The sequence below is a fragment of the Sesamum indicum genome, linkage group LG2 (genome assembly GCF_026168435.1).
Source record: "Sesamum indicum cultivar Baizhima isolate 11 linkage group LG2, ASM2616843v1, whole genome shotgun sequence".
Lineage (NCBI taxonomy): Eukaryota > Viridiplantae > Streptophyta > Magnoliopsida > Lamiales > Pedaliaceae > Sesamum > Sesamum indicum.
The window spans coordinates 19169127-19184455 of NC_142658.1; the positions used below are offsets into that span (position 1 = coordinate 19169127).

Genomic DNA, 15329 nt, shown 5'->3' on the forward strand with positions numbered 1-15329 from the left:
GCTGGAACACAGACGATGAATAAGCACAGAAAATGGAAAAAATCTGATATTTTTATCTGATAACAAAAATATTGACAAACCTCAACAAATACCAACCACACTAACTGCAGATTTCAAATATAGACTGCAAACAATAAAAGGAGAATGTGTGGGCAAAGGATAAGCCAACAAGCTACCTATACAACAACACATTAAACTGCCACTCCAAATATTTCTGCCAAAAGGTTAGCTCAACTTTGATATCCTCATACTTCTTGCTGATCTCTAAGCGGACAATTTTAGTCTAAGTCAGAAGCACACCGACCATTTCCACTGGATTTCACCTTCCTTGCATGGTGTCTTTTGTTTTCTCTCGTGCCACAACCAAAGAGCCATTGGCATGCTTGTTACAATTATACAAACAGTGAAAGGGTAAATTTTAGCAAATGCAAAGGATAAAAAGGACCCAATACAAGGTTTATGCAGAAATGTTTCTGAATGCTGAGATCAGGTTATCTGTTATTGCGTGCTGCGTGTCAACCCACTTCGTGCTGCAGTCCTGTAAAAAGATGATTTGTGTGTTAATTGAGATGCACAAACATGCCCAGGTAATTGTTTCAAAACAAAAGATCAAAATAGAAATGGAAAGGCTTTATCTCATGATAATTGGGAAAAATGAAACGGAATTTAGATCTCTCAGAACTTTATGACTGCGGATGCAAAATAATTGGGAAAAATGAAATGGACTTAGTCGGTTGATACCAATTGTGACTAGTTTGCACATGAGTTGATCTCATGATCATCGCGCATCTGGTATTATCAAGTATTCAAGTCAAGAAAACCAAATTATTCATAACTGTGAACTTTAATCTGCTCGCCCAAAAAATTAATCATGATTAACTGCTTTATCCCTGTCAATAATATCTGAACACCTTGCTTTTATATGAAAAACATCTAAGACAGCTATGGTGGTTTCAATGTTCTACAATTGATAATTATCTAATTTCGAAAGAAAATAAATTGTGCAAAATTCACTGAAAAGTTGCCAAGAAGTCATCTCAGTTTCAGAAGCACAGAAAGAAATTATTTGGTCTGATGTTGACAGAGGAAGCTAAGATAATGACTGGACATAACTAGTCAACAAAAACAGGCTGTTTAATGTCGGTATAGAATTGCAGAGGCACAATGTCAATGGAACTTCGACCTGGAAAAATGAGCAACAATGGAGACATCCATGTGCACATCAAGACTGTACTAGCTATATTAAAATCTGCTATCTTATTATTCGCAATTATAAAACAGCAAAACATGATTGTTCTCAGACAGAAGTACCAAAAAGTGCATAAAGAAAAAAACGTTATTTCTGATACATAAGAAATGGCTTTCTTTATCCTGATAATTTCACAGCAAGGGAGTATGAATATCTAAAAACAAAATGAATGTTAACATGCCTTCATAAAAGAAAAGGTGATTTAACCAACCATAGAAGGAGAAAGTAGTGGGATTGAACAAGTCAAGAGCCCAGGGAAAGAGGCCCGTCATTTTTAAAAATAAAAAAGGTGCATAAAAGCAGATGTGTGCAAGGATAGCCAACTAATACAGAAGTTTGATAACAAAGAACCATGGATGCACAAAGCATTTGGGACCACACTGTTGAATATGTGAAATATGTTTATGGAAAAGGAAATGTAGACTTACTACAAGTAAAATTGAAACTGAGAAAGCTTGTAAAGTAACAACCACATATGCATACATGATAAGCAGCAAATTAGTAATAGTCAATCACAGGTATTAGGCATTTATACCTAATTTAGAGTGTGAACAAATAAAGGAAAATATATATTGCAATTTAATATATACATGCCATTGCATTGATATAACATGCAATTTACTAGCTATTTGACTTATTAGCTTATGTAGGAATATGGATATTGCACTGACACAATTCTTGCATCTCCTCCTATTAGTTACTTTTAAACTTTGGCATGTAAAAGGTGTGAATAGCTTATTTCCATGCCAATTTCTTCAAACATTGACAGATCAAAAACTTTATCAATCCTCGGCAACTGAAAATTGATACGGATATTTGGCACCTTGACTCGGTCAAAGATCAGCAAAAGAGATACAGATGCATTGAAGTTTGCAGAAATACCAAGTCACTTTCAGAAACCACTTCATCTAAGAGCTGTTCACTCAGTTATCAGCCTTAGTTTGTCAAACTTTCTTTTTGCTCATTTGGGCTACAGTAAAGGTGTTCCTGGATGCTAGAAGTGACATAAGCTATAAGAGATACTCATGTTCAAAGGCAGGTAATAGATCATGGTTGCTATGACACACTGTGGCTATGTCTTGCACCCATGTGGGTGCAATTCAGAAGAAAATGTTAAGCTATTTTACACATAGGTGTTTCTTATGTAAAACAAAGCATGACACATTTCAGTAAAAGTTTGTGTCGGCATGGATGACAATATCAGCGGAACAATCTTAGTTACTTCTATCAATGGTCTTTAAAGCGTAACCATATAATAGGATTCATGCTGAAAAAAAAAAAAAAAACTAGCTCTAGCAGCGAACCAGCAAGGGAACATGCTACACTTGCAAATAACATTCTAAAGAACAGGCATACCTCCCAGGGAGCAACTGAGAGCTGTTGACTGAACTCTTCGAATTCCCCACTCTTTTGGCCTTATTTTCATGATCCTTCTCCAAGCGCATCGCAGCCACCTCCTTCTCCATAGCAGCCACCTCTCTTCTCATCTTTTTCGCCTCAACCTCCATTGCTTTAGTCAAAGTTTCTACCTTCTTGGCTAACATCTGGTCATAGAAAAGACGAAGAAATTTTAGCTTAAATACAATTGGAGGTACTATGATTCAATAAAGAAAGATATCAACCTCAATTGCATCATCTTTGTCTTTAAGACTCTGATCCTTTTCATGGCCAGCTTTCCTCAAGGCAATCACCTCTTTCTGTAACAGATCGTATAACAACCCTGGCACAGCATCCTCTGTATCTGTGACTTGTATATCACTAGTTTTTTCCTCTTGAGGTGCTTTCCATGTACTATTCTGTGTCTCGGCTTCCTTAGTTCCATCACAGGACTGGCTTTGCTTAAAATTCGGTCCTAATCCATTTAAGAGAACTTTACTTCTGTCTGAAGATCGTGAGCCACCATCAAAGGACTTTGATGTCCCTTTTGCATGTTTCAACACTGTGCTGCTACTAGTAGATCTCAGTTGAAACGATGGTGATCTCTTGGGTAAAAAGCCATTAGAAGTTAATTTGGAAATGTTTTCAGCTCCACCAAGTGACTGGCGGCGTGAAGGCCCATTGCTTGAGCTTCTTCCATCTGACGTGGCACGAGTTGCCGCGTTCGGTGATCTCAAAGTTTCCTCAAGAACTTTCAGGCGTAGTTGATATTTTTCCTGGAAGAAAGAATGCAAGCTTAGTTTAAATTCAAGAAAATCCGATAGATTTCAATTATCATTTCTCATCATATAAACCATAAATAATAAAATAAGCTTTTTACTTTCATTTGTGCTTCAGATTTTGCAGTTCTCTCAGTTATAGCAAGCTTTTCCCTGAGTTGTTGCATCTCACCCTGTCACAACAGATTGCAATTACTGCAGGAATTCTCTAGTTCACCATGAAAGTCCAATTGTCTGCATATCAAATAGCAACTAACAAGTGAAGGAAGAAAAGATGTATATTTACCTGCAGGAATCTTCTCTCTTCTAGCCATTGTTTGACGGGCATCACTTTATCATTAGCATCTTTCCATTCATTAGCTACCACAGTTGCCACCCTATTTGCTGTTACTTTGGCACGAGCCAACTCTCTGTCAAGAGTTTTTCTTTCCTCCTGGAAAATCAAAAGACAAGGGTATTCCATTTATTTGGGTATCAGCTGTATAATTTAACAGCTATATCTGTATATGAGAGTTCAAGTGGTTCTGAGTCTGGATAATTACGTTCATCTCTTGAACTTTCCGCTGGTAGTCACGTACAGCATTTGCAGCCGCACCACCAGCCAGCACAGCCTCTTCAAGCTCACGAACAGTTTGGGTAAGCTTTTCAACCTCCGCAACCTTTTGCCTATGCATTTTATCCAGTATCTTATTCTCTTCCTGATAAAACAGGAAACGTTTGATGTTACAAAGCAGAAAAAGGTCAAGAATTATCCATTGATGACCTTCAGAATGAATCAAAGAAAAAACAAACAGACTCTGACACCTGGCAAATTTCTATCTGCTTCATCAATTCTTGGTTCTTGTTCTGGAGATCATCCACCATAGAAGCTTTAGCTAATGCTACCTGTACAGTTCTCTCTGCTTCAAGTAGAGCAGCTTCTTTTGACTTGGTAAGTCGGTCCAATGCTTTGTTGTCATCCTGCAGCTTCGCAATCTAGAAGGAAAAGGCAGATTTATTAAGTACTACCCTGAATGACATTGTTTGTTTGACAAGGTGAGCAGATGCCCTAATGCACAAACCTCCTGCCGAGCAAGCTTGAGTTCAGCTTCTAACGGAGCCAGGATGGCTTCAATTGGAGGCATATCATCATCCTTTTGAGCAGCATGCACTCTCCGAAGAGTGGCTTCTGCTGCAAATTGAGCTGCCATGGAGGCCTTCTTTTCATCATTAATTCTTTTAATTTCAAGATTCTGCCCACAAAAACAAAAACATGCATATCATTACAAAATATACCCCGGAGGAGGATGCAGAGAGAAAAAGGAAAGTTACAGCAAGTACCTTGCTTTCCAGAAGAGATTCTGTTAATTTAAGCTTCTCCTCCACCTTTGCCAACTCTTCAGTAAGCTACAGCAAAGCGAACACCCTCAGATTTCTCACAAATTCATGTTGGTAGCTTCTTATGTAGGGAAAATAAATCATAAAATAAAAATCCAAGATGGCATACAAATGACATCCAGGAAGAAAGCAGAGATAAAAAGAAATAGTTGTGAAGACATAATACTACTCGTCCATACATGACCAACATAAATCCTCAAATTTAACCTAAATAATTTCATGATATTCACGCAGCAACATTACTTCTGCTTCCTCCAACCCAAGGATATCAATCGTCAAATTAGTACTGGTCCATATATGCTATGGAAACAAACCATTCAATGTTAAAATACGATAATTTTATATTTGAATGCGAAACAGGCAAATTATCTAACGCTTGCTGCAACAAAATCACCTAGGGCCTTCCGTATACTAGCAGCTAATCCTTGCCAATATGCTAAGTATTCTATAAACTACAACAGACTAATGTCGACCTACACCTCAATTTTCTTTCAGTAGATTCCATACAAAGCCAAAACAGACCATGTAACAACAATATAAAAGAAGAACATGAAATCAGTACTGATCAGAAAACAGTATCAATAACGAGACATCCTTGCCACCTGACTTTTCTAGTCTTAGAAATTGGAAAAAGGTGACCTATGGTAATAGAAGAACCTTGACTCTTTGTTTCTGATCACTTAGGTGCACAAAGAAAGTCCTTCTCCCAGTTTCTAACATTATCAAATTAAATTTATCCCACACGATGCCCAGATCCAGTAGAAAGGTTGAGAGTCTGAGACACTAACAAACTCAGAAACTTAACATTCTAATAAGGAAGGCTTTGATTCCAATAAGTCTTCTAAAAGTGAAGTAGGGTCGCATAGCCCACAAAAAATGGCAATATCTACCAAAGTTTACAAATCTCAACTTTCCCAAGGATAAATTACATCCCTGTTTGTAAGTATCACTAACTCATATGATTAGATTTGTATTTGCAAAATCGCCCCTACTACCCTCTAACACATACACCGGAAAAATACAACCCAGTATCAGTTCCCAGGTACGAAAATAAAGCAAAGGTAATAAGATGTACTTCACACAAACAAATGGGAAATGGAAAACAATGAAACCTCTTCAACAGCTTTCTCACGAAGTCTCTCAGACAATTTCAAAGCCCTGATCTGAGACTGCGCTTCCCCCAATTCCCTGTCCTTATCTGCAGCAAGCAAAAACCCACGATAAAATGCCAATGTTTCAACATATTAGATACAAAAAGAAACAAAGAATCGTGATACAGGGCTGAAGTTTATTTTTCTTTTTTGCCAGAAACAAATTAGCACATCAAACGCCTTGTGCTTCGCAACAAAATAGACTGATATCAAAAATTTAAGACACTATAACACGTCATACTATCACTTAAATAAATGAACGCATCCAAGCGGCAGCATTCACATCAAATCCGAGAGCGAATCTAGTGGATCCAGCTGCAGAGACTGACCTCTGACTTCGTTCTCCAGTCGATTCAGCTCCAACTTCACCGGATCCGAACCATGGAGCAGGTTTATAAACTCATCAGCGTCAAGGCTTGGCCGTACGGACGCCCTCCGCCGCGACGACGAACCCTTACCTCCCTCCTTGAACGACGCCGACACCGTCAGCGGCGTCGCCGCCGGCACATTGCCGCTAGTCTCTCCAGCAATCAGCTCCGCCGCCGCGCCTACACTTCCCTCGCCCGAAACCTCCGCCATCACCACCGATCTACTCACTTTTTTGCAGCGCGCATCAAATCTCAAAAAACCTCCGTTTACACTTACAACAATGTGTGTGAATATATATATATATATATCGATATTAATCGAAATATATACGCAGCGAGAGAGAGAGAGGGAAGGAAAGAGAGAGAGTGAGAGAGAGAATTTGGGGGATATGAGTTCAAAAAAACTGTAGTGTGCAGTGGGTATAATATGAGTGAAGATGATAGAGTTTTTCCTTTTCTTTTTCCCCCTTTAGAGAGAGAAAGTTGATGTGAGTTCAAATTAACGCCCTTTCTCTCTCTCCCTCTCCCCCTCCTTCTCTCTCTAAACAACCAAACAAAATTAATCCAAAACACAAAAAGGGAAATTTGCAACTATCTCTGCGTGTGCGCTCTGAGCTGATCGAGAGTGTGTTTTCTCTTTTCCCACAAAATAAAAATAGCACTTCAGTTAAAAAAGCAGCGGACTCCGTAAAATGACTGGATAAACCCTCATCCACCGCTCATTAAAAGCACCAAAAATCCACAGAGACACTGAGGACAGAATTGTCATATCAAACAATTAGAAGAGTGGCTGAAGCAAATTTGTAAACGACGAAAGAGATGGGGGGAGCGCTTTCTCTCTCTCCCTCTCTCTCTCTCTCTCTCTCTCTCTCTCTCTCTATGTGCGAGAGAGAGAGTCGGAGTGATTTCTAATATTATTTAAAAACTTAAACACTTTATTTCTAATAAGTAAGAAAAAAAATATTTACCGCAATAAATACAATTTTAAATAAAATTCACTGCATCGTCTCTCCAGTAAGGAAAAAGTGTTAAGTATTGTACAGCATTTGACAGCTTAACCAAATAAATCAAATTAAAATAGTGAGAATACTAATTATGAGAGTAGTTCAACAGTAAGATTCATTGAATTCAACTTAGGAAATATTAAAAATTAAAAACCAAGAAAATATTAAGAATTTATTTTTCAAAAAAAATTTGGAAAGTGTATTTCTTAAATGTACAATGACATACAGCATGTTGTGAGGAGGAAATTTATATTATATTTTTTTGTCGACTAATCATTGTAAAATAATACATATATCTATTTATACTACGGAATTTGTTCAATCATTCAATACACTCAGTAATTCAGACCAACAAATACGTTCAAATAAAATAAATAAATAATAAATTAATAATGAAGTGAACATATACATCCACATTGTTAGAACTCGAACTTATTGAAAAATAAAATAATACATGAAGCCAGCATTTGTAGAAGAATTAACAGTGTCTTTGAATTGGTGAATTTTAGGGTAGGGATTTTAAATACCTAATAATAAATACTTTGCATTTATTTGCATGGTTTTGTACTAAACATTATTTTTAAATATCTCAACTATAATTTCGTTTATATTTTGTAGCGGATTTTAAATACTTTTGATATTGAGTCATTCAAAGAAATCCAAACCATACACTTAAATCCCAATCTTTTGATCCAAATGTAATAAATGTGGAGGATTTTAAATCTTTAAATTTTAAAGAAATTAAAAATTGAAACGTTGGGTCGACAAACAATACAAATATTAGTTTACTTTTATAACTGTCTATTATTTGAAATTCCTGATTATTTCGTTGGTTCTTATTTTTTTTACATAAATAATAATATAATCATTTTTAATCCAAATAAACCAAGTATATAAAGAGTTTCCGCATCCCAATTGTTTTTTTGTATGCTTTTGCAATTACGCTCTTTTACTGTATATTTACTATGAGTTTCAAGAGAACTGCGGTTTATAAAAACTCTTAAATAATAAGAGGATATATGAATAAATTATTTAAATTGCAGGTAATTATAATATATAAATTGGCATACATATTATTAAATGCACATTTTATTCACAATTCAAAAAAAAAATCATTTAACTTATCATATAAAATTAATAATAATAAAAGAGGATAACATATACTACTTATAACTTTAGACATTATGTTATAAATAAACCGAATCATTCATACTTCACTATCATCGTAATAATAATCTACTATATTTATTTAAATAGTTTTGCATTGCAATAATCTAAAATCATTTATTTTAAAATTTTCAAAATATTTAATAAATCACCCACATAAAAATTTGACCGTTTTTGCAAATTTTTGGTTGAAATCCAAATCCTTTCATTCAAATAGAGTCTCAGCCCAAAAAGAGAGGGCAATTTTGGGAAACCATTTAAGGGGTGGAGTGGCAGAGGCAAATGATAAAGCGTGAGATTCAAGAAATAGTAAAATATTAGGGTTAGCAGAAGCGCTTTGCTGTTAATGAGCAGTTAAGCAGATCCTGTTGACCGATGACCGGCAAAGGGTTGAGGCAGGGAAATGCAGTGATGCAATCAGTAAACTAATCCTCCATTATTATTAAAATGCTAAATAATGATAGGGATCATATTAATTAGGTTAATCAATGTTTAAGAGACAAATGGCGTCCTGCAACCGGGATGATTAAGAGTTAAGACTGTTGTGAGCCGGATGCCTAGTGCGCCTCCCGTGCTGCCTATTGCGGCTATTGCACGCAAACGCAGCGTTGTGGGAGATGCTCATGCCTGGCCGGCTCTCCTGTGGTTTAATTGTTAAATGTTGAATCAAGATGGGTAAATTAGTATGAAAAATCATATTTTGTCATTTGAATTATACTCAATTTTATATTTTGTTATTTGAGTTTTTTATCTTGTATCAACTTGTCATTTTAATTTTGTAAAATTTTACATTTTGTTGTATATGACCGTCTTTTTAATTTTGTAAAATTTTACATTTTGTTGTATATGACCGTCTTTTTATTGATTGTTTTTTCTGTTGTAAAAAACATCACATACACTGGATATACTTTATTTTACCCATACATTGCCCTTAAATATATGATATTTTACCCATATATTGGCCTTATATATCACAAGTTCAGCACACGTTAGGTTTTTTTTTTTTTCCGACAAAAAAGTTGATACAAAATATAAATTTCGCAAAGTTGAAATGATAAGTCAACAAAAAAATAAAAAATAACAAAATATAAAAACAGTTACAGTTTCAATAACAAAATGTAATTTTTTCCATTAGTAGATTGTGAACTTGATTATTTCCATAGCAGAAGGTCTTTTATTCAAAATACTAAGAACTAATTAAATATAGGGTTAAATACACTTTGCATCCCTGACCTATGCAAAAAATGCATTTACACTCTTAAACTATAAAATATAACAAAATGACCCTTCATGATATATATTGATTTTTTTATGACAAAAATGCCCTTATTGTTTATACCCCTAAAATATCCCTATTACAATCATTCTCCTAAATATAATTTGAATTATTATAAAAAAATTTAATTTACTACTCAAAATTTATAATTTTTATACTGAGTATTGAATATGTGTAAACTCCATAAGTTTACAATCTTTATATCTTTTACACAACTTGTAAAAAATTTACATAATTTTTGCATGTGTTGATATATATTGATTTTTCTAAAAAATAAATTATTAATATAAATTTAAAATATTACACCGAACATATATATATGTAAAATATGAAAATATATGATATAATTAATATATAATATTCTATATTTTCTTAAATAATGATATGATATATACTTATTATGTGGACGTGCAATTGAATAAAAATTTATAGGTCATATAACATATTTTTTCTATAATATTATATTCATTACGTATTTACACATCTTTACATGCACTTTTTAAATAATTTATTTACATTGTAAAATATATGTCTATGTATTGAGTTTGTAAATATTTTTTGTGTTCCATAATTTATAAAAGTAATAAATTATGAATATTATTTTTAAAATAAAATGTGACTAAAACTTTAAATCACTAAAAATAATTTAGGAAAGATATTTTTAATAAAATATATTTTAGGAAGGAGAATAAAAAAAATATAGGGTAAATGAGCAGGGCATTTTTGTCTTATCAATACCAAATTATTTTGTCGGGGGTGTTTTTGTTACCTTTCATACTTTAAGGGTGTAAATGAAAAAAATATATATAGTCAGGGGTACAAAGTGTATTTAACCCTTAAATATATCAATAATTTTATATTAAAATATACATTAAATTAGATTTAATTATAAAATTAAAAATAATAATCTAAATGTGATTATCTTATTTGCAAAAGATCTTAGATTCGAGTCTTATCTATGTAATGATTGTAAGTATATTTATTTCTTTACTGGAATTATAGAAATACTAAAAAGCTAATTAAATATGTAAATAGTTTTATATTAAAATATATACATTAAATTAGGTTTAATTATAAAATTTCAAATCAAGATGGGGAAAATTAGTAGATTTTGATTTTGGTTTTATCTTTGACGGAAAGTGTTGAATTCGATTTCTGTGTATGTAATGATTGTATATTTATTCCGTATAATTTTTAATTTATTGTCGTTACTAATTTTTTATATTTCAATGCATAATTTAGTATATAATTATTGATATTGATGTGAGCAAAAAGTTATTTGTTTAATAGTTCTTCAACTTGAGTTATTTGAGCCAAATTTCCTACAAGCCTTAAAAAAAATCATAAAAAAATACGTTGGGACTTTAATGCATAAATTAACAAATAGTTGTGAAAAGATAGAAATCAAATACACTAAAGTAGTGATGAGTTGTAAAATGACATGAGAGCTATGAATAAAATAATATGTGCTAACGCCAAATATTGTGTTACCCATAATCAGTGGAAGGAAGGCTTGCTATTATAGCTATAGTCTCGAACGGTTAAGAAATATGACCCCTTGGGACTCGAATCAATAGTTGTTGTCAATAAGCAAGGTCTTTCAAATTTTAAAAGTGGTTGGCAGGAATCCTCGTAGCATCTTACTGGCTGAGAGAATTTTTCTCGAATAAGCCTCTTAATGGACAAGTTTCGATTTTCTATGGGAGTGTTACAAACACAAAAAATCCGCTCCCGTCCTCGATCCTCGGCATGGTTTGGGTGGCTCTTTTCTCTCTCTTGTGAATGAACGGGTTTCTACTATTTGTGAAGGCGACCAACCTGAATTTTATTTATCGAGTGTTCATCGAGTTCAATTGTATTTAGAGTCATATTTATACTATCTGATATATAATTTATTTACACAAATTATTCTTGTCTTTTACATAATTACATAACCCACCCATATCAACCAAAAAGTAGGGGTAATTTGTTTAATGTTGTTGATATTTTTTATGAGTGTACGTAAATATTTTTAAAAATATGGGTGGTTTTGTAAATAATGTTAACATTTTTTGTGGGAGTATGTCTAATTGTTTAGAAAATAAAGATATTTTGTATAAATAGACCATAAATCAGGGATGGATACAAATTATACAATTATTACTTTTATTTAATTGTTGGATTGAAGAGTTGGTATCTTCTTTTTTACCTATAGCTAACAATTTAGTCATGAAAGTAATAATGACTTAGACATGTGAATAGGAATTTGAGAATTATTGAGTATTTATATAAGTTGTATGTGTTTATACTAGACAACGACACACACACACATGACATTATTATGTGTATAAAAACAAATATTGAAATGTTGTTAAAAGTGTACGAATTATTCAATTACTAATATATATATTTTTTTTTGGCCAATCAACCAAGTGAAATATTAGAGTGCAAGTTAAATCCATCTTCGTTATTATTTCGATTTTACCTTTCATATAATTGATGTTTCCCCCCCAAAACAAAAGTATCGATTCATATGACTTTAAATTCTAATAGTTTGATGACTTTTTCAGTCATCTTCACAATATGAAAAAATATGTACAGTGATGAACGAGTGAGAACAACTAATTGTAGACACTATATTTTTTTTAGGGATGGATAGAGTCTATACATTAAAATATATGTGAGCATTAATATTGGTATGAGTAATTTTTAATATATAAAAATGTATTTTTACTGAATTTATAAACTCGTGCTAAATCAATACGACTATTTATCTACTCAAATTAAAAATAATTATTTCTACTAATCTAGTATTAATTTATAAATATCATAAAACTTTAAGTCAAATTAATTGATATATTTAAATTTGTCTAAATATTATAATATGATTGTGTAAGATAATTTGGGAAGGGAGATGTAGTCCATTATTTGAAAGAGAAAGGAGAAAGAAAAGGCAATGTAATGTTAGTTGGAATAGAATAAAATAAAGGTAGTAAAGCTGCATATTTGGCTTTTTGGCAACAATATTGCCCATTGCCCTCCCTTCAACCATTCATACTTTCCATATACCCCCACACTTGCCCTTCCAACCTGCATCTGCACCTCCAACAATCCTTTCAATTCTTCTCTTCCAATTATTGTAATTAAATAATTCTTTCCTTTTTTTTTTCTTTTGCCCTTTGAGATGATAATTATATTATTATAATAATATCTCGATGAACTGAGTATTATATCGATTTAATCAATATACATATATAATGAAAAATTATAAAAATTAAAATAAACTCACTTAAAGTGAGATGGATACTCACACGTCTGCTGGAACTTGAAATCATGAACCGCACTATTTCTTGATTTCAATTTACATACTGGGTAATTTTGAAATTAATAATTAAAAATTAAAAAAACTTTTTTTTTTTATATTTTTCTGAAAATCCAACCCTAGCGTTATTTATCAAATGAAACAGAGCAGTTATAATTTGTAATATCCTAAAATGGGAAATTTTAGTTCAAATCCGACTCGATCGAACCTGAATCAATAATATAGCAAATACAATATACTTGTTGTGTGATTGGTGTACAGTTCAAGAAAACTGACCAATCACAGAGCAAGTGTAATTGGTTTGATTTTGCTAAATATGATCCATACAATAATTTTTCATCTATCTATCTATCTATACTATTGGGCCTCTTTCACTTGGGCTGGTGCGATTAAGTGGTATAGATTACTTTAGGAATGTAATCCAGCCATAATGAGTTATAATAGCGGGCTTTAACTACTAACATCGAGGCATTTCAAAACAAAGTAAATAAAAAATTAAAGGTAATTACGCAGGATATCTCAATAAAATAACTTAAATTATCATTACTCTGTCTTTTTTTTTTCATGCAATTATATATAATTTTAATTAAAAATGACTTGCATCATCAATTCGTTGAATAAGTAATATAACTATCTGTAGCTTTCTTTATTATAACTATATTGTATTTGTCACACACATTTAATGTGTATAAACAATTAGTACATTTGTCCTTAAACATATTTATTTTTGTACAAGATATTTAATTTTTGAAAAAATTATATTTTGATCCCATAATTTTGGGTTATTTGCACTTTTGGTCATTTACTTCATATACATATTTAGTCATTTTTTTTTTGTAAATTTAGTTCTGAATATCTTACATTTGATCATTTTTTGGTAAATTTAGTCCTGTATTGACAATTTTGATCATAACAATGCATAGTTACAGGATAAAAAATGATATCCGTTACAGTTTGAAGGGGATCAAAATTATCAACACATGACTAAATTTGCAAAATGAATGACCAAGTGTGAGATGTTCAGTATTAAATTTGTCAAGAAAATGACTAATTATGTAAGTAGAGTAAGTTACGGACCAACAACCTAAGGACCTAATGTGTAAGTAGAGTAATTAACTCTCACAATATTTTTTATTTATGATTATTATTAATTTAATTTAACAAAAAAATATACTAAAATTTTAACTTATGTACACAGATCCAACATATTTCAACAACTAGTTATAAGGAATTGTTCTTAGGATGCTTTGAATTGGGCAACAGAGTGACAATGTCGTGTTCGTGTCCCCCCAACAACCGCTCCATATTTTCATGGCTTTTGCACACACACACACACACACACACTCGGAAACAGAAAAGGACACCTTAATGCGATGTGTAGTGACGCCGTATGTTTGTTCCTCAAACTGTGGTAAAGTTACCGGGGGAGGGACCCGCGGCGGCCACATCTCCTGGTTTTGGGTGGGATCGTGTGAGACCCCAAGTATGGAACTATGGAGCTTGCCCGTGGACAACGCTCAACTCACTATTACTTTTTTCTATTTAAAATTTTTGAAATAACTACATTTACATCTTATAATCTATAATTTATTTATATAAATTATTCATATTTTTTATTTAATTAAAATCATCGACGACAGTAAAACAAATAATAATATTTTATGTAAGGGTAAATAGCAATTTATCCCCCTATGATATTGAAAATGGGCACATTACCTCTCTATGAAAAATATAGCGATTTATCTCCATGTACTTTTTAAAATGAAGCAATTTACCCCCTTATACAGGGAGGTGAATTGCTTCATTTTAAAAATCATAGGGGGATAAATTATTGTATTTTAAAATATATAGAAAGGTAAATCGCTATTTATTTTTTCTTAAGGGGGTAATTTGCTCATTTATGATATCACAAGAGAGTTGCTTGCATTTTTTCTCTTTATGTAAGAATGTTAATGTTTTTTGAGAATATATCTGTAAATTTTTAAAAAGTATTGATAATTTGTATAAATGATGTTGACGTTCTTTTTTTTTTTTTTGTGCATGTGAAATTATCCAATAATATAGGAATAATTTGCATAAATAAAATATAGGTTAGGAACGGTTAGTGTTATCTCTAATTTTTTTAATTTTTATTTTATTTAATATACATATTATGTAAGTAAAATATTTTTAAAAAATAAAAAATAAAATAGAAGACGTAATAGATTTGAAAAAAAAAACTCATGGAGATTTAGAAAAATTAACTTCGAGTTAAAAGATGTATTATATTGTAAGCAGATA

The 15329-nt window shown here is 32.2% G+C and overlaps 1 protein-coding gene across 1 annotated transcript; it reads right to left on the bottom strand.

Annotated features, from left to right (window-relative positions):
• Positions 1 to 33: 33 nt before the first annotated feature.
• LOC105156192 (microtubule-associated protein 70-2) lies at positions 34 to 6900 on the bottom strand. Its single transcript, XM_011072262.3, has 11 exons — positions 6263 to 6900; positions 5895 to 5980; positions 4726 to 4791; positions 4467 to 4637; positions 4210 to 4380; positions 3948 to 4103; positions 3692 to 3838; positions 3507 to 3578; positions 2872 to 3402; positions 2606 to 2793; positions 34 to 538 (listed from the first exon to the last, which is right to left on the bottom strand). Exons 1-11 carry the CDS (start codon positions 6510 to 6512, stop codon positions 499 to 501), a joined length of 1878 nt encoding a protein of 625 aa, XP_011070564.1. The 5' UTR covers positions 6513 to 6900; the 3' UTR covers positions 34 to 498.
• Between the last annotated feature and the right edge of the window lie 8429 nt (positions 6901 to 15329).